At 41.6% G+C, this 19,767-nt stretch overlaps 1 protein-coding gene across 2 annotated transcripts in view; it reads right to left on the bottom strand.

Moving 5' to 3' along the window:
- ILRUN (inflammation and lipid regulator with UBA-like and NBR1-like domains) overlaps positions 1-19,767 on the bottom strand; it is a 65,263-nt gene that overhangs the window by 17,918 nt on the left and 27,578 nt on the right. The window contains exons 3-4 of one of the 2 annotated variants that reach the window (XM_089677561.1): positions 17,102-17,299; positions 16,450-16,736 (exon numbers count right to left, since the gene is read on the bottom strand). In XM_089677561.1, the coding sequence (XP_089533687.1) occupies positions 16,450-16,736; positions 17,102-17,299 (485 nt within the window). Of the gene's footprint in view, positions 1-16,377; positions 16,737-17,101; positions 17,300-19,767 lie in introns of those variants that run through there. The other variant, XM_089677559.1, reaches the window with a different exon arrangement.

Below are 19,767 nucleotides of genomic sequence, written 5' to 3'. Positions count from 1 at the left end.
TTTATGGGTGTAAAAGCAATCATTTATCCTTCTCTCTGGCTGCATTCTTGCAGGCATTGAGAAATACTGTGAGAACTGTGATTGGTCACAGCTTGTCACATGGTACAAGGCTGTTGTGAAGCCTTGTACCATGTGACCTCTGTGATCATTCACAGATTTCACTAGTAGTAAGCAATGATGTCAGCATGTGACATCTTGCTTACTACTAATTATGTGATCACTGATTGGCCAATCAGTGATTACATGATTGGGACCTCATACAGAGGTCCCGTACAGCGATTGGTGTACTCCGGACACAGGATCGCGGTGCCGCACATTCCCAGGGAGTGCACACAGGCTGTAAATGCAGGCGCCATTTATGAACGGCAACCCACTCCTGTCTGACCAGTGATGTACATGGGCAGACGGGAAGTGGTTAATGATATACTCATGCATGTCATGGGTATATGTGGAATAACACCCCAAAATACATTCTTCTACTTCTCCTGAGTATGGGGATACCACATGTGAGAGACTTTTTGGCAGCCAAGCTACATACAAGCCCCAAAATCCAATGACCACCTCCAAGCTTTCAATTTGATAAGAGGCATGGTGAGTATTTTACAGATATTTTTGTCACAGGGTTTTGAAAAAGAAAAGAAAAAAAATCATTTTTTTGTTTTCTTTCTTCGTTTTCCAAAAACGTGGCAACAAATGAGATTTGCAAAACATTCACTATGCCTCTTAGCAAATACCATGGAGTGTCTACCTTCCAAAAAGGGGTCATTTGGAGGGGGGGGGGGGTGCTTCTACTATCCTGGCATTTCAGGGCAAACATTAGAAGCTTATGCCACAGATCACCTACTCTTGTAGACCAAGGATTTTCTGACACTTTTTGTTCACATGAAAAGGTTTTTTTTTGAACCCTCAAACATTATATATATTTTTAAAGCAGAGGCCCTAGAGAATAAAATGGTGGGTATTTAAATTTTTTACATCACACAGTATTTGCGCAGCGATTTTTCAAACGCAAATCTTTTGGGAATAGAATTTTAATGCACAAAAACACAATATATTGCCCAATTGTTTGATAAACTATAAAAGATGATGTTACGCTGAGTAAATAGATACCAAACATGACATGCTTTAAAATTGCGCATGCTTGTGCAATGGCAACAAAGTATATACATTTTTATTATCGATAAGCAATGCTTTAAAAGCCTGCATGACCGCGCAATTGTCAGTTAAAGTAACGCAGAGCCGTAATGCAAAAAATGGATTGGTCAGGAAGGGGGGTAAATCCTCAGGAGGGCAAGTGGTTAAAAGTAAAAAAAAAAAAAAAAAATTGAGCCTCCATATGCCCTCAAAACGCAGATATTTCAGTTTTCGACCAAGTGCATCCTGAATTTCCGATTTCGGCACCAGAATTTTTATTTTGGTGCACCACTACTTTCCATCCAAATTAAAGCTAATAGAGCCACCGATGGACTACTGAGGAAAATAATACATTGGAAAAAAACGCAATATATATTATATAATGGGCTATTATGTCTGTGTATTTGGTCTCCTTTTTCAATGGATAACAGGTTATGCTTTCAGAAGTAGCGCAACATATATTTATAGCTCATACACTATATACAGTAGTTAAAGGTTTGTGGATACCTGACAATAATACCTAGATGAGCTTTTTAGACATCATATTCATAGGCATGTTGCCACTAACCCCTCCGCACCCCCACTTTGTGGCTATAACAGCCTCCATTCTTCTGGAAAGGCATTCCATGAAATTTTAGTGTTGCAGCTATTGTAGGATTGGGAGCAATACAGTGGGAAGTGAGCAGGGACCAGAGAGAGAGGAGGAACAGCAAACCAGAGGATCAGAAGAGCTGGGGGTTACTAATGAGTGGGGCATCAGCAAAAACTGGGAGTACTACTGAACTAGTGCACTAATAATCTGGTGTTCTGCTGAACGAAGTTACCAATGGGCTGGGGATCTGCTGTAAAGGGGTACTAAAGAAAACACACACACACTTTGCCAAGCTTCAAAAAAGCATCATTGAAGCATCAAAAAAGCATGTTGAAGCGTTAGATGCTTTGTGTTTTGAAGTTGAAGCAAGTGTAAATATGCCCTAAAAGTGAATAAAGCACCTGGACTGGATGGCATACATCCACAGGTCCTAAAAGAATTGAGCTCTGTCATTTCAAAGCCATTGTTTAACTTTTAGGGACTCTAATGATTGGCATAGTACCACTGGATGGGCGTAAAGCAAATGTGGTGCCAATATTTAAAAAGGGATCAAAATCTTTACCAAGTAATTATAGATCTGTTAGTTTAACATCTACACCCTGTTTCAAATTATTATGCAAATTCTATTTAAGTGTCACAAAGATTAAAGATTTTGTTTTTCAGTTTAACTCATGGATGGCATTGTGTGTCAGGGCTCTTTTGATCACTGAAAACAATCTCAGACACCTGTGATTAGATTGGCGGGTGAGCCAGAGTGAAATACAGTATTTTCTGGCGTATAAAACTACTTTTTACACTTAAAAATATACCTCAAAAATTGGGGGTCGTCTTATACACAGGGTATAAAATGTGATCCTTGAGTTTGTTTGGGTCAAGCTGGCTGGATGTGTGGTAATACTGTACATACAGTATACTGTGCTGAGCCAAGCTGGCTCAAAACAAATGTCTCTATGACAGATTAATCTGTCAACCCGCTGGATGTGCGGTATACAGTGGTGATCGAAAGTTTGGGCACCCCAGCTAAAAATTTGTATTAATGTGCATAAAGAAGCCAAGGAAAGATGGAAAAATCTCCAAAACGGCATCAAATTACAGATTAGACATTCTTATAATATGTCAACAAAAGTTAGATTTTATTTCCATCATTTACACTTTCAAAATAACAGAAAACAAAAAAATGGCATCTGCAAAAGTTTGGGCACCCTGCAGAGTTAATATCTTGTACTGTCCCCTTTGGCAAGTATCACAGCTTGTAAACACTTTTTGTAGCCAGCCAAGAGTCTTTTCAATTCTTGTTTGAGGTATCTTTGCCCATTCTTCCTTACAAAAGTCTTCCAGTTCTTTGAGATTTCTGGGCTGTCTGTCATGCACTGCTCTTTTAAGGTCTATCCATAGATTTTCAATTATGTTGAGGTCAGGAGATTGTGAAGGCCATGGCAAAACCTTCAGTTTACGCCTCTTGATGTAATCCCCCGTGGATTTCGAGGTGTGTTTAGGATCATTATCCATTTGTAGAAGCCATCCTCTCTTTAACTTCAGCTTTTTCACAGATGGCATCAAGTTACCATCCAAAATTTGCTGAAATTTTATTGAATCCATTTTTCCTTCTACTTGTGAGATGTTCCCTGTGCCACTGGCTGCAACACAACCCCAAAGCATGATTGAGCCAACCCCATGCTTAACAGTTGGACAGAGGTTCTTTTCATTAAATTCTGTGCCCCTTCTCCAAACGTACCTTTGCTCATTCCGGCCAAAAAGTTCAATTTTAACCTCATCGGTCCACAGAACTTGTTTCCAAAATGCATCAGGCTTGTCTATATGTTCATTTGCAAAGTTCAAACGATGATTTTTGTGGTGAGGACGTAGAAGAGGGTTTCTTCTGATGACTCTTCCATGAAGACCATATTTGTACAAGTATCTCTTTATAGTGGAATAGTGTACCACAACTCCAGCGTCTGCCAGATCTTTCTGGAGGGATCGTGCAGTCAAACGTGGTTTTTCTCACAATCCTGCAAGCTGTTCTGTCTGATATTTTTCTTGGTCTTCCAGATCTTGCTTTAACTTCCACTGTTCCTGATGACTGCCATTTCTTAATTACATTCCGAACAGAGGATATTGACATCTGAAAACGCTTTGCTATCTTCTTATAGCCTTCTCCAGCTTTGTGAGCGTCAACTATTTTCAGTTTTCTAGACAAATACTTAGAAGAACCCATGGTGCTGATTGTTGGGGCAAGGTCAGATGAGTCTGGGCATTTAAAACCTTTGAGATTGACATAACCTGGTCTTCCCAGATGATGATTGAGAACAATCCATGACACTGGCAGGTCTCAGCTTTGCAAAGGGGCAGTGCATGCTATAAATTCTGCAGGGTGCCCAAACTTCTGCAGAAGCCATTTTTTTGTTTTCTGTTATTTTGAAAGTATAAATGATGGAAATAAAATCTAACTTTTGTTGACATATTATAAGAATGTCTAATCTGTAATTTGATGCCTTTTGGAGATTTTTCCATCTTTCCTTGGCTTATTTATGCACATTAATACAAATTTTTAGCTGGGGTGCCCAAACTTTCGATCCCTACTGTATATAGTATACTGCACTGAGCCAAGTGGTTTCAAAACTTACCGGTACGTCCCTACTGTAATCAGCCCACTGGATGCGTGTATGCAATCCAAGCAGGCTTTGTATTCATTAGTAGAATACATCGCTTGCCGTGATTGGCCCAGTGTATACTGTATGTAGCCGCAGCTACCGTACATACGCATCCAGCAGTCTGATTACAGTAGGGACGTACCGTTACATTTTGAAACAGCTTGGCTCAGTATACTGTATATACCACACATCCAGCGGGCTGACAGATTAATCTGTCATAGGGACATTTGTTTTAAGCCAGCTTGGCTCATCGCGGTATACTGTATGTACATTACTGCACATCCAGTGGGCTGTATATATACTGTATGTAGCCGAAGCTACCGTATTACCGCACATCCAGCATTTGGATTTTGCAAAAGTGTTTGACACAGTTCCCCACACATGGCTAATGTGTAAGGTAAAGTCTACGGGCTTGGAAAAATCAGTTTGTAAATGGATAGGAAACTGGCTAAAAGACCATATACAGAAAGTGGTAGGGTTTTTTTTCTACAAAACGCTCCTAGAAGAGATGGTTTGGGGACACTAATTATAATAATTTTTTTTTTTTTTTTTAAATAACAAAAAGGCCTTTACAATCATTTTAAGTCTTAGCAAGAGTTCAGCTTTAATTGGTCAGTTAAGTCCAGCTTCTACATTCAAAGTGGAGACACCCTAAGAATGGAAATGTTACTGGCAGAATTTCCAGGTGAAAATATAGTTAAACTAACGCACCACAACATTATGCTGCAATATAGTACATATTTTATATAGACTTTTTTTTTTTGTAAAATACAAACTTAATTTTTGTGAAGAGAAGGAAAACTAAGAGCACCTGCAGGTTTATTCCTCGCTGCCCAAGAATATGCTTCTGTCTCTTTAACATGGTTCCATCATATTTAGCAGCTTTTAAACGGAATCTCAACTATGGAGTCTGCACCCAACAAAGGGAAGCAAAAAAGGACAAAAAAACTAGACTTTAGGCTTGCTTACGTACACCCTCCAGCTGATCTTTGACCCATTATGGACATACCATGCCTTGTTCTGCACAGTGTTTAATGGGTGGAGGCCATCATCTTTGTAGAGGCAGTGTTTTGCGTCCTCCATGATAACTGCTGAGAGCAATGTTCAAGAAGTAACACAAGAGGTAGAGGTGAAGAAGAAACAAGAGATCCTTGCACTGCAGCTTTCTCTCCAGTAAGAACAGTGAGCAGCATAGTATTGGCATCAACAAATTTCACTTCATATTTTGTAAGACTAGAAAAGACAGAAATGCTTTTCACAGGGGCGTGGACATTTTTTTACAAAACTACTTGTCCAGGAACTAAATCGGTGTCCCAATCTGCTTGTCCCTCATGGCAATCTACTTGTCCAGATAAAAAAAAAAAAAAAAATCAATTTTAACCAAAACCGTATTGAAATCTGAGGTGCTGTTAGGAATGTCTGGACATTTAAAAATCAAAAAGGGGCTTTATGGAGACTTAAATGTTTGATTTTTTTAACACTGCGCCGTTTTATCTCCTCCGTGCAGTGTAATGAGCACTGATTGGGTGCTTGTCAGGAAAGGAGAGTGCAGGGCTTATTCTTTATCCCTTTTGCTGCCAGAGCCATTTTTTAATTTTTTTGCACACGTTTAAAAAATAATTTTAGGCTTGAAGATTACACAAAACCCCCAAACATGATACATATTCTGAAATCAGAGAACCTAGAGAATAAAATAGTTGTAGCAAAATTTCATTAAAAAATACACAAAATTAATTTTAAGGCACAAAAAAAAATGTACCCTATTTTTTTGTAAAATATAAAAGAGGAGGTTTCACAGAGTAAATAGATATCCAACACGTTAAATTTTATATTTGCGTGCGTTCGTGAAATTGCGACAAACTTCAGTACCCTATATTTTTTTTATAGGCGACCCTTTCAAAAGGCCCTTAAAGGTCATCAGTTTAGCATTACGGAGATCTGGTGCTAGAATTATTACTCTCATTCTGGTGTGCGCAGCGATATGCAACATGTGTATCGCAATCAACGTTTTCAGGTGTAGGCGTGTGCTTTTAATTTTGTACGTGTGGGGGTGGGGAGGGGGCCTCAAATTTATTTTTTCGTTCTTTGAGGGGATATTATGTGCTTGGGTGCAACTTTGATTTTTTTTTTTACGATTAGAAAACATTTTTTTTTTACTTTTTTTTTTTCTTTCATTATTTTCGTGACAGGTTCTCTTTAATAAGACATGCAGGGTCTAAAAGACCCTGCATGTCTCCCCTGTGCTCCCCTGAATGTAATGCAGTGTACATCACACTACATTACATTCTTTCAAAGGCCGGGAATCTGTGAATGGGGACCTGGAAGTGATGTCAGTTCCCCTCCCCTTGTCCTGATCCGGAAGTGACATTTGACATGTTCGCTCTCCTCCCTCGCCTCTAGATACCAGCACACACGGAGTCAGTCCCAGGCCCGCAGATGGACAAGACCTGGCGAGTTGGGGGCGGGGCTGGCACTGTGGGCTGTGTGGAAGCAATTGGGCGGCAGTGCTGCCACCCGAATGTTTCCACCTGAGAGGTGAGCCCTGCTGCTTGCCCGCAGCAGGGATAAGGTTTGAAAAAAAGCTACCTGCCCGACACCCGGAACTACATGTCCCGGGCGTTGGGCAATACAAAAACAACATCTCTGTAAACACACACTTACCTGTCCCAGGGTCCAGCAATGTACTCACCCGCGCAGTCCCTTCTCTCCTTCTGTCCTCTATGGAGCCGGCATCTCTATCGTGAGGATCAGGCTGCGACAGCTTGCGGCTTCACAACCTGGAGCCCACTGCGCATGTGCAAGTTGCGCCGTACCTCCTGATTGGTCTGGCAGTCTCCTGGGACCTGTGAAAGTTCCCAGGAGACTGCGAGCGCAAGGAGGGGGCCAAACTTCCGAGTCACTTCGCAGCTGTCAAAACCAGGTACAGGTTTCCCCCCCAAAAGGTGCCAAATGTGGCAGTGGAGAGGGGGGAAGAGGCAAATAAACAGAGCTTCTGCTTTTGAGTGGAACTCTGCTTTAAATAAGGTTTTGTTAAAAAAAAAAAAAAAATTTTTATCAGGACAAGTAGATTGTCATGAGGGACAAGTAGATTGTGACCCTGATTTAGTCCCTGGACAAGTAGTTTTTAAAAAAATTTCCACATCCCTGGTTTATTAAAAGTCAGCAGCTACAGTTTTTGTAGTTACTGACTTTTAATAAACACAAAAACGGCTGGAACTCCACTTTCAGTAATGTCTGGGGCTTTTAAAAACAAAAAGGGGCTTTATAGTGTCTTAAATGATTAATATTTTTAACATTACGCTGTTTATCTCCTCCTCACCTCCCTGCCTGTCTCCAGCACCGCACCCAGGGACTAGCAGGGAGGAGAGAGACCTTGCATTGTAATTAGCAACGATTTGGTGCTCCTCAGGAAAGGCGAGTGTTGGGCTTATCCTTTAAACCTTTCGCTGCCAGAGCTCTTTAAAAAAAAATGTAAGCCCTGAAGATTACACAAATCCCCCAAACATATATTTTTTGAAATCGGAGACCCTAGACAACAAAATAGTGGCAATTCCATTTTTTTATGACACAAGATATTATCACAAAGGTCTAGGAAATGCAAAGTTTCAGTAAAAAATACACTCGTTAATTTTAGGGCACAAAAAGCAATAAATTATCCAATTTTTTTTTAAAAATATAAAAGATGAGGTTGTATCGAATAGATAGATATCCAACATGTCAAACCTCATGCTAGAGTTATTGCTCTCATTGTGGCCTGCGTGGCTATATATCGGCATATCGATGATTTCATGTGTAGGTGCCCCAGCGTATGCTTTTACGTCTGTACATGTGTACATATGTGGGGGGCCTTGAAACATTTTTTTTTTGGGGGGGGGGGGTTATATGCTTGGGTGTAACTTGATTTTTTTTTTTTAAAAGTCCCCTATGTGATGATTTTTGGTAACAGGTTCTCTTTTTTATATATAGAAAATCAATGTGTGCGATCATAAAAATGTGAAAATCCCCTAATTGAGCTGCTGCAATAACACTTAAAAGTGATCCCACACTCAAATCTTATAAATAAAACAAGTGTTTTGCTAACTCATAAATATAATAACATATGAAATTAATAACCAAAAAAGTCCTTATAATGAATGTGAGTCCAATCAGACGATGGTGCTTGAAAAGGTGCTTGGAAGCAATCGGGCGGCAGCACTAAAAGCAAGTTACTCGCTAGGGGAGAACCACTGGGGGAGTCCAGAAAGACGCCTGAGAGGAGATATGATAACGATAAATACCTCAATGGTAATTCTGGCATAAAGAATAAACTATTCTGTCTGAGGGAGTGTAAGAAGACACTGGACCTTAAACTGCGTAGGGGGTTTTTCACAGTCAGAGCAGTACGGATGTTGAACTTCCACAATCGGTGGTGCCAACGGGAAGTATTGATAGTTTAAAAAAAAACTCTTGAATGAAAAACTCTTAGAGAACGCAGTATACATACAGTGGATATAAAAAGTCTACACACCCCTGTTAAAATGTCAGGTTTCTGTGATGTAAAAAAATGAGACAAACATAAATAATTTCAGAACTTTTTCCATGTGACCTATAAAATGTACAACTCTTAACTGTTAAAAAACAGAATGAAATCTTTTGGAGGGAAACATAAAAAACTAAAATAAAGCGGTTGCATAAGTGTGCACACCCTCTTATAACTGGGGATGTAGCTGTGTTCAGAATTATGTCAAATAGGAGTCAGTACACACCTGCCATCATTTAACCGCCTCCTGCCCGCCATATAAGGTAATGACGGGAGCAAGGCAATACTCTCATTCTGGGTGGACGTCATATGACGTCCTCCCACTCTAACCGTGCATGCGTGGCTCAGGGAACACGCTGCGTGGCGATCAGTGGTGCACCGATCAACGGAAAGAGCCTAAGATGTTGGCTCGGTCATGTGATCAGCTGTGTCCAATGACAGCTGATTACATGTAAAACAGGGAAATTCCGGTGATGCCGCTGACAGCTCGTAAGGAGAGGAGAGCTGGTAATCGGCATTACTTGGAGGGGACATGTACACTGATCATCAGGGCACTGATGATCAGTGTAGCCCCAGCAGTGCCACCTGTCAGTGCCCATCAATGCCACCTGCCAGTGCCCATCAAGTCCACATATCAGTGCCTACCAGTGCACATCAATGCAACATATCAGTGCCCATCTGAGCTGCCTTTCAGTGTCACCTATCAGTGCCACCTATCAATGCCAGTCCGTGCCATATATGAGTGCTGCCTTTCAGTGACCATCAGTGATGTCTGTCAATGCCCATCAGTGCCACCTACTAGTGGCTCATCAGTGCCGCCTATCAGTGCAGCCCATCAGTGCCCGTCACTGCAGCCTCATTAGCGCACATCTGTGAAGGAGGAAAATCACTTATTTACAGAATTGTATAACAAAAACTAAGAAAAAACTTTTTTTTTTTTAAATTTTCAGTTGTTTTTGGTTTATCAAAAAATAAAATACCCAGAGGTTAATACCACCAAAATAAAGCTCTAGCTGTCTCAATTATAAAAATTTCATATGGATAGTGTTGCATTACCGCGCAATTGTCATTCAAAGTGCGACAGCACTGAAACCTGAAAATTGGCCTGGGCAGGAAGGGGGTATAAGTGCCTCTGATTATCCCCAAATAAAGTTCAGCTGTTCTAGTAGGTCTTTCCTGACATTTTCTTAGTCCTACAGCAAAAGCCATGGTCCGCAGGGAGCTTCCAAAGCATCAGAGGAATCTCATTGTTAAAAGGTATCAGTCAGGATAAGGGTACAAAAGAATTCCAAGACATTAGATATACCATGGAACACAGTGAAGACAGTCATCATCAAGTAGAGAAAATATGGCGCAACAGTGACATTACCAAGAACTGGACGTTCCTCCAAAATTGATGAAAAGACCAGAAGAAAACTGATCTGGGAGGCTGCCAAAGAGGCCTACAGCAACATTAAAAGAGCTGCAGGAATATCTGGCAAGTACTGGCTGTGTGGTACATGTGAAAACAATCTCCCGTATTCTTCATATGTCTGGGCTATGGGGTAGAGTGGCAAGACGGAAGCCTTTTCTTACGAAGAAAAGCCTCCAAGCCTAAATTTTGCAAAAACACATCTGAAGTCTCCCAAAAGCATGTGGGAAAATGTGTTATGGTCTGATGAAACCAAGGTTGAACTTTTTGGCCATAATTCCAAAAGATATGTTTGTCATAAAAATCACACTGCACATTACCAAAAGAACACCACACCCACAGTGAAGCATGGTGGTGGCAGCATCATGCTTTGGGGCTGTTTTTCTTCAGCTGGAACTGGGGCCTTAGTCAAGGTAGAAGGAATTATTAACAGTTTCAAATACCAGTCAATATTGGTACAAAAATTTCAGGATTAGGCTATAAAGCTGAACATGAAGAGGAACTTCATCTTTCAGCATGACAACGACCCAAAGAATACATCCAAATCAAAGGAATGGCTTCGCCAGAAGAAGATTAAAGTTTTGGAATGGCCCAGCCAGAGCCCAGACCTGAATCTGATCGAAAAATCTGTGGGGTGATCTAAAGAGTGCTGTGCACAGGAGATGCCTTCGCAATCTGCCAGATTTGGAGTGTTTTTGCAAGGAAGAGTGGGCAAATATTGCCAAGCTGATGAGACTCAAAAGGTGCTTTAACAAATTATTAGTATAAGGGTGTGCACACTTATGCAACCAGATTGTTTTAGTTTTTTTTTTTTTTTTTTTTTACTTCCCTCCATCTAAAAGATTTCAGTTTGTTGTTCAATTTATAGGGATTTTCCAAATTGGAGCTGATCTTCAAAGGGCATGTGCGAAAACGGCACCTTTTCCAAGCAGACTGACCAAGCTCTACAGCCATAACATTCTGTGCATATGCACAGAAAGAAAGGACATTCTGGAGATTTGACAAATTACATTCTCCTCCGTATATACGCACAACAGTAAGGCCAAGGTACAGTCTTGCAGAAAGAACATAATTTTCTATAACAGGAAAGTTCAAGTGGTATTAAAGGATAAGCTCAAAAGAAAAATAAAAATAAAATTATGATAATAATAGCACATTTTTTGCAGGTAACAAACGTACATTTATTTGTTTTCCTTAGAAGCCTGTTAAGCATTGCCCATACCTCCCATACAGGCAGTTACTGCAGTCCAGGAAGATCAATGAGCTACAAGATCGCTCACCTGTCCCCACAGTTCATTGAGAACTACAAGCTCTGACACGGAACACTGCCCCACATGCCCGCACTGTTTTTGAATTGTGACATCGGGTGCAGGGAGAGGATTCCCTGCCTGCTGTCACAATGGGGGATCGAGTTGGGGTGTGAACAGGTGCTTTAGTAACAGGTTTCATATTAACCTCTTGCCGACCGCGCATAGCCGAATGACGGCTTCACCGCGGCCGGCCAGTTCTGAGTGGACGTCATATGATGTCCTCCCAGAACGCGCTCTCCTCCTCCTCCCAGGGGGCGCGCACCCGGCGATCTCCGTGATCGCTGTGTCCTACGGACACAGCTGATCACGTGATGTGGTGAAAGGCCGATCCCACCGGCCTTTTACCACGTGATCAGCGGTGTCCAATGACACGCTGATCACAGGGAAATGCAAGTGCCGGTTCTCGGCTGCACTTTCCTCACGCTGTCAGATCGTGAGGAAAGTACTGCCGAGAACCGGCAGTTGTCAGAGCGGGGATCGGCACCGATCATCAGGGCACTGATGATCAGTGCCCTGATGATCGGTGCCCAGCAGTGACACCCGCAAGTTCCGCCCAGCAGTGCGCCCACTAGCCCCGCCCACCCGTTCCCAGCAGTGCCCCCACCTGTGCCCAGCAGTGCCCCGACCTGTGCCCAGCAGTGCCCCCACCTGTGCCACCTACCTGTGCCCAGAAGTGCCACCCACCTGTGCCCACCCACCTGTGCCCACCAGTGCCACCCACCTGTGCCCATCAGTGCCACCCACCTGTGCCCACCCACCAGTGCTGCCCACCAGTGCCACCCACCAGTTCAGCCCAGCAGTGCTGCCAGTCAGTGCCCAGGGGTTGTGCCAGTCAGTGCCGCCAGTCAGTGCCCAGAAGTGATGCCAGTCAGTGCCGTCTATCAGTACCCATCGTCAGTGTCACCTATCAGTGCCGCCTATCAGTGCTGTCTATCAGTGGCGCCTATCCGTGCCACCTCATTAGTACTGCCTATCAGTGCCCTTTAGTGCTGCCTATCAGTGCCCATCAGTGCCGCCTATCAGTGCCCATCAGTGCCGCCTCATCAACGCAAATCAGTGAAGGAGAAAAAATACCTGTTTGAAAAATTTTATAAAAGAAACAAATAAACTTTTTTTTTTTTTCAAATTTTTTGCACTTTTTTTAATTTATAGCGCAAAAAGTAAAGCGCCCAGTGGCGATTAAATACCACCAAAAGAGAGCTCTATTTGTGAGAAAAAAATTATCAAAATTTCATATGGGTACAATGTTGCATGACCGCGCAATTGTCAATCAAAGTGCGGCAGCGCTGAAAGCTGAAAATTGGCCTGGTAAGGAAGGGGGTATAAGTGCCTGGTAGGCAAGTGGTTAAACCCTAAACTAAAAATTTTATATATTGCAGCTTTTTTTTACCATCTGTTTTCACCTGGTGATCTGTCCATTAACATACCTCCTGTATTATAGTGCCTTTTGAACAAAGGGGTATGGAGGCACATGTGGACAGCAGTATTGTCATCCTGGGGTGGGGAAGTGTTGGATGTACTAGCAGATTTAGATACACTATCAAATCAAAGCAAAATTCCAAATAACACTTTATAAGTAGTTGCAGCAAGTTTTTTTTCCCCTTTGGGATAAAGGGTTTACATAAATAAAAACTGATCATTGTAAGCACCCCTGCCAGTGGTAAATGGGTTGTCTCATCCCTGTAACTGCTATATCTGCAAGCAAACTTGTTCTTTTTTTTTTTTACTTTTTTTTTTTCAAAGAAGAACAGACTTAGCTGATTACCAGATGAAAATAAAGGAAAGACAGCCTAAAAAAATAAAAAAATGCAGCCATCACATTTAAGAATGGGTAATTTGCAATAAATGTTTGCTTTAGTGTTTAATACTGCTGTTACTGTTGAGTTCTCTACTCCAGTTCACTATAGTCTGGGCAACTGAAAGTGACAAAGGCCTCAAAACAGTCTCTAAATGCCTATCAAATGAATCCTTAAACAGTCTATTTCTGGATTTCTCTTCCATAGGGTACAAAGCAGCAAACAAGTCTGCAAAGTCTGAAAAACCTCTTGCTGTTGAGCCAATCTTCATATAGAACCCAATCAAGCTGATCAAAATAGGGAAAGGCTTTCTAGATATTGCCTTCTTTTTTGTGCCTAACTGAACATGTAGATGCTTTGCAGAATTTGGTGTATCTGGCCATAGACTAGTATGCACTGCTTCAATCAATCCAGAGTCCAACAAAGCTGAAGGATTAATATGATAAAATTTTGGTGGTTAAAAATCTTTAGTAGCAACAGCTAAAATGTCAGAGCCCTTAAGAGGCAGAAGAGTATTTATAGCTGGTGGCACTTGCAATTTCCAGAAGTGGAGATAGCTTTTCGAACTCATAGTGGCAGAGAATTCTGCTTTAGTCAGGGGCTGCAGTGGTGTCAGTGCAAGACCTTGCTCCAAAACATAGTGACAGCTATCAACCCAAGAGCATGCACCGGAATTCCATTATGTTTCCACTCCGAAACGCCTTTAATCACCATTGCCAAGTGAAGTTATTTCCCTGTTCAGGGTGCTCACAGAATAGATGTGGATTGAGGAGGTTCAAAATGACCGGTATGAAGGAATCACAATAATCCATGAGCTAATCAAGTTCCTGTGGCTGTGTCTCTGAAGTATTAAGCACCAGGTGAGACAGCAAACAATTAGCATGCACAGTCGGGAAAATGGCAGCCAGAAGTGCGCAGTTAGGAGTCTAATAATCACTAGCCAGAGAGAAACTTCCAGTGGTGAAGTGGGAAAAAAAAAGACAGCTAAATTTAAAAATAAGTAAAGGCAATAATAACAAAAGCAAATAATGTAATGTGTACTACAGATCAAAGTAATGATCCGACCAGATTTGTATAGCCAAGAACAGCTATGTAAGGTAGGTACAGGTACATCATACCTAGTCTAGGCTCTGCCCATCCTAGTGGCCATACCATCTTCACAACCTGGCTGCCATAAGATGAGACTATGATCTTGGACCTATATAACACCCTGTGTCTAACTACATTCATTGCACCGCATGCCAAGATGAGAGCTAATGCAGGATCTAGTGTCAAAGCAAACACAATAGGCTGGCTCTGTTTCCACAGGGTCCAGGTACGATTCCCAAAGTATACACCAAGGATAACCAATCTGGAAACTACTAGTGAGCCAACAGGCAATAAGCAGTCAAGATTATGATAGAAGTGTCAACTGAAGGAGGAAAAGAAAGGGGATGAAAAATGGACCATTCCTCCTGTTAGAAAAGATTTTTTTCTCTCACTTAAGACACTAGCAAAAAAGTGAAACCTCACAGAGTGGGTGGGGTTACATGGATACACTTGGGGTGATCCCAGCAAAGGTTTTGCCACTGTCCATTCATCTGTAAGTAGCAGCATATAACCCATGGCCTAAGAATCAAATTCCAGTGTCCTGTACACAATCGTGTACAGAATAATGTAATTTGGGCTAGTTATGTGTGGGCCTCTTAAAGCATACCAGGCAATTCAAGAATGAATTTCTACTATATATTCTATGACAACCACATTTTTTTTGCCAGTGTTTAAAACTCAACTCCAGGATTCCTTCCAGTCTTGCAAAGGTGTGCAGGCTTTTCTCCTGTATTGAAATTGCTTACTATGATTTCACTACACCCACTGAGCTTCTCACAGTGTATGATGTTATAAGTTGCAAGTCAAATAGACCATGCCTCATTTCCTGGTTAAAGGACATCCAGCATTTAGTCCTTCCTTCACTAGCCTTACTGTCCCTGACTTGCCCGTTTATTTATTTCATTTCAGTTCTTTCAATTATGGAGACACTGCATCACATGTGGGCATTGTCAGAGCTTCCAGTTTTCCTACTCTTCTGTACTGAAATGGCTTACTTTGATTTTACTGTACACAGTGAGCATTAGAAGCTGTCCTTTCCTCCCTAGCCTGACTGTCCCTGGCCCACCCCTTTCATTTGCTTGATTTCAGTTCTTCTAATCGTGGCGGCTCAACATTCCATGAGGGCGTTACCTAGGGCAATCTACATGGAAATGAAAGTGAACATAATAGCGCTGGAGCTCTAAGGTTATCTTTAGCGCCAAACTACTTCTAAAAAGGTCCACTAATGACTTTGAGTGATTCTAAAAGAAAGACTTAAATAAATGAAACCAAACATGTTATACTTACCCACTCTCTGCAATGGTTTTGTATACAGCAGCCTTGGTCCTCTACCCTTTGAGTCCCCGCCAATGGTCCTGGCTCCTCCCCCCTGCTGAGTGCCCCCAATAACAAGCCTCTTGCTATGGGGGTACCTGAGCAGGCTCGCTCCCGAGACACACATGACTGCGGCTCTGCCCTACCCCCTGCTATCTCTCAATTGGCTCACTGGCTGTGATTGAAAGCAGCAGGAGCCAATAACTCTTGCTGCTGTGTGAGCCAATGGAGGAGAGAGAGACCCCAGAGGGCCACTGCTCCCATGCACATTGCTGAATCTAGATGGTTCTGAGGTATCTATAAGCCAGGGTTTCTGGGGGGGGGGGGGGGGGGGGGAGTGGATGCTGCACCCAGAAGGTTGTTTTACCTTCATGCACAGAATGCATGAAGGTAAAAAAACAACCAAACCTCACATGCTCTTTTCTGAAATTTCCAGGACTGAAGCACAATCAAATAACATGGGTTTTATCAAATTTGATTGCAAATGTACTTTAACACTGTATCCTTGCCTACAGTAAAACTCTGGCAATCAGACTGTCAATGCCAGTATGTTTTTCACTGTATACTTTTTCACTTTCATATAGGAGAGCTTTTAAATGCTCTATTTTCCAGTGGCAGACTACAGCACCTCACCTCTCTATACGTTGCTACAGAACGGCTTGCTGGACGATCTGTTGCACATATATTTACAGAGGTCTGAGATAGTCCATTCTGTTCTCTTTCAGGAGTCTCTGTTTCAGGCCAGGTGCCCATGTTCTCCCCTTCTGGGGAACGATTCTTCTGTGGTGATGCGAAGGGGTTGTAGTCGCCACTTACACTGCGATGAGGCTGAGTGTTGAACTCCGTGTCAAAGGAAGAGAGCTGCTGAGTTACACCCAAGAGGCCACCAGCTTCCACGCTCAGAATAACCCAGATGACATCTGAAAGGAATACAAAAGATGGGAAAGTCTAAAAGAAGTCCAAAATAACTCATTCATAAGCTAGTAAAAAAATAAATGTAGCAGCCTTCATGGTAATCTATTTTAGGAAGCTCCTAATTTTATATCAGAAAGCCACACTTACAACCTGGACTGACAGGACGCAGGATGAGTAGCAAAGTTTAGAAATTGCAAAAGTAATGTCAGTTTCGGCTCTTCAAAGTGAAACTCTAACAAAAACAAAAATTTAAATTGATGCCTGTTCCCAATAAATATCACCTACAACATTTTTAATTTCAGGTAGTGTTTTGCTTTAAGGTGTGTTGGAATGAATAGGATAAAGAAAACATGAAGAAAATATTTCTCACCTCCAAAATACAAGCCAGTAGCAGTACACATTCTCCACTGACCCTGGTACATGCCAGGCTGATTAGGGCTGCACATTGGCACACTGACATCTGTCATTTCCTGTGTGTCTAAAGAACGGACCAACACCATATTCACATGGCCAAACTGATCACCTCCCACATACCGCAGACATACACCTGGCGGCCATGCTTCAGATCCTAGGAGGGAAAAAAAAAAAAGAAAAAAAACTTAAAGCCAAATTCTAAGCAGATATAGAATTAATTATGAATAAGCCATCAAAATTTATTTATTTATTTTTTTTAAACACAATTAGTGCAAGTACCTGAATTTGACCCAATATCAGCCTCTTGCAGACCCTATATTGAGGACAAAACAGTACAAAGAGCCATTCCAATTATATGCCAACAAGAAGAAAAAAAGTACTGCGGGGGAAATCTCTGAACTGAAGTTGAAAATTGGTTTTACTTTTAAACGGGCTATTCATTTTTATTTTTTTTGTCTGGACTTCTGTTATTATTTTGTAATTGTACACAAGTCAGCAAAAAAATCTCCCTCACTAGGTTTCAAACACTGCCCAATATGGAAACAGAATAACAAACTTGGACTAGATAAATACTCAAACGCTTGAGCTCATTCCAGGTACTAAAAAAATGAAAATAGAAGAAGGGGAAGACAGTGTGGCCCATCGAGGCTCATCCTGATATTAATTGGATCGCATGGGATGTTATTGACGTGGTGAAAATTTCACGTCAATAGCATCTTTAGAAATATATTTACTAAGAAAAATAATGGTGTGTATGCACACACACGCCACCATTTTTTTTTAGTAAATATATTTCTAAAGGTGCTATTGACGTGAAATTTTCACCACGTCGGTAACATCCCATGCAATCCATACATGCAATGAAAGCAAAACAAAAGTTCAGAAATTAAGTTAAGTGTAAAAAAAATGGAGTGGCACAAGGAAAAAGTATTGAGCAAATTAAGAAAGCCAAGACACCAGCTGAAATCTATCAGTAATTAGAAAGCAATCCTGCCCCTTGTCAGTACAAATTAATATCAGCTTGTTCAGTCTCAATTGATGGCCACTGAAGGTGTCAAACAAAAAGCAAAGAGAGTTCTCTCAATACGTTTGCAACCTTATTGTTTCAAAACATGCTGATGGCATTGGTTACAGGATTAAACTTCTGAATGTTCCAGTGAGCACTGTTAGGGCCATAATTCTAAAGTGGAAAAAACATCATTTCACCATAATCCGGAGATGACCAGGCGCTCCTCGCAAGATTTGACAGAGTTAGTGAAAAGAGTTGTCAGAAACGTTGTCCAAGAGCCAAAGGACTACTTGTGGAAAGCTTCAGAAAGACCTGGAATTAGCAGGTACAATTGTTTCAAAGACAACAATAAGTAATGCACTCATCCGCCATGGTCTGTACTCACGCTCACCATACAAGACTCCTTTGCTGAAGAAAAAGCATGTTGAATCTCGTTTAAAGCGGAGGTCCAGTTGGAATTAAAAAAAAACCAAAGTCAGCAGCTAGAAAAACTGTAGCTGCTGACTTTTAAAAAAAAAAACAGACACTCACCTGTCCCTCGATCCCACGGTGTCCTCACACCAGCTGGGTCGACCGACCAACCATCCCGTCTCCTCGGCGACGGCATCTTCAGAGTGGGCACCCGGCAGTGACAGTTTGCGGCTTCACAGCCGGGTGCCCACTGCGCATGCACGAGTAGCAATGCACTTTGTGAATGGTCCCATATTCTTATGGAATCTGTCATGTGTCATGGGGGTATGAGGAAGTGGGAGTGGGTACCTGTCAAATTTGGGTGCCCCCACTCCCCAAAGGTGTCAATCCTTAATGGGGACCAGGGAACGAAGCCCTAAAGTGGAACTTCTCCTTTTGGGTGGAGCTCTGTTCAACGTTTGCAGCACAACATATAGACAAGCCTGTGAAATCCTGGGAGAATATGGTCTGGTCAGAAGAGTCCAAAATTGAACTCTTTGTATGCCATAATACACAACATGTTTGGATCAAATGGCACACCATCTCAAAAACACTATACAAACAGTGAAGTTTGGAGGTGGGAACATCATGGTGTGGAGCGGTTTTTCAGCATACGGTACAGGCAAACATCAGATGATTAAAGGAAGGATGAATAGAAAAATGTACCAAGCCATTCTTAATAAAAATCTGCTGCCATCTAGGATGAAGATGAAACGAGGGTTGGCATTTCAGCAAGGCAATGATCCCAAACACAAAGTCAAGGAAAGTCTCAATTGGTTTCAAGGAAAGAAAATAAAGCTGCTAGAATGGCCCAGCCAATCACTTGACTTAAAATCTATGGAAAGAACTAAAGATTAGAGATCATAGAAGAGGCCCACGGAACCTTTTAGATTTGAAGTCTGTGTTGAAGAATGGGCCAAAAATCACACCTGAGCAATGCATGTGGCTAGTTTCTCCATAGAGAAGGTGTTTTTCCCTTTGTCATTCCATTTTATAACACATAAAACTTAATTTCTGAACTTATTTGTTTTGGTTTCTTTGTATGTATGGATTGCATGGGTTGTTACCAATCTGTGGTTTGATGTCAATAGCACCTTTAGAAATATATTTGAGAAAAATGGTGACCTTTCAATACTTATTTTACCCGCTGTATAATGACAGAT

This window comes from Staurois parvus, unplaced genomic scaffold, assembly GCF_062004578.1.
Source record: "Staurois parvus isolate SC_StPar_1 unplaced genomic scaffold, SC_StPar_1.0 ptg000188l, whole genome shotgun sequence".
Lineage (NCBI taxonomy): Eukaryota > Metazoa > Chordata > Amphibia > Anura > Ranidae > Staurois > Staurois parvus.
Note: the sequence above shows the minus strand (reverse complement) of the source record. Positions and strands in the feature narration are given on the sequence as shown.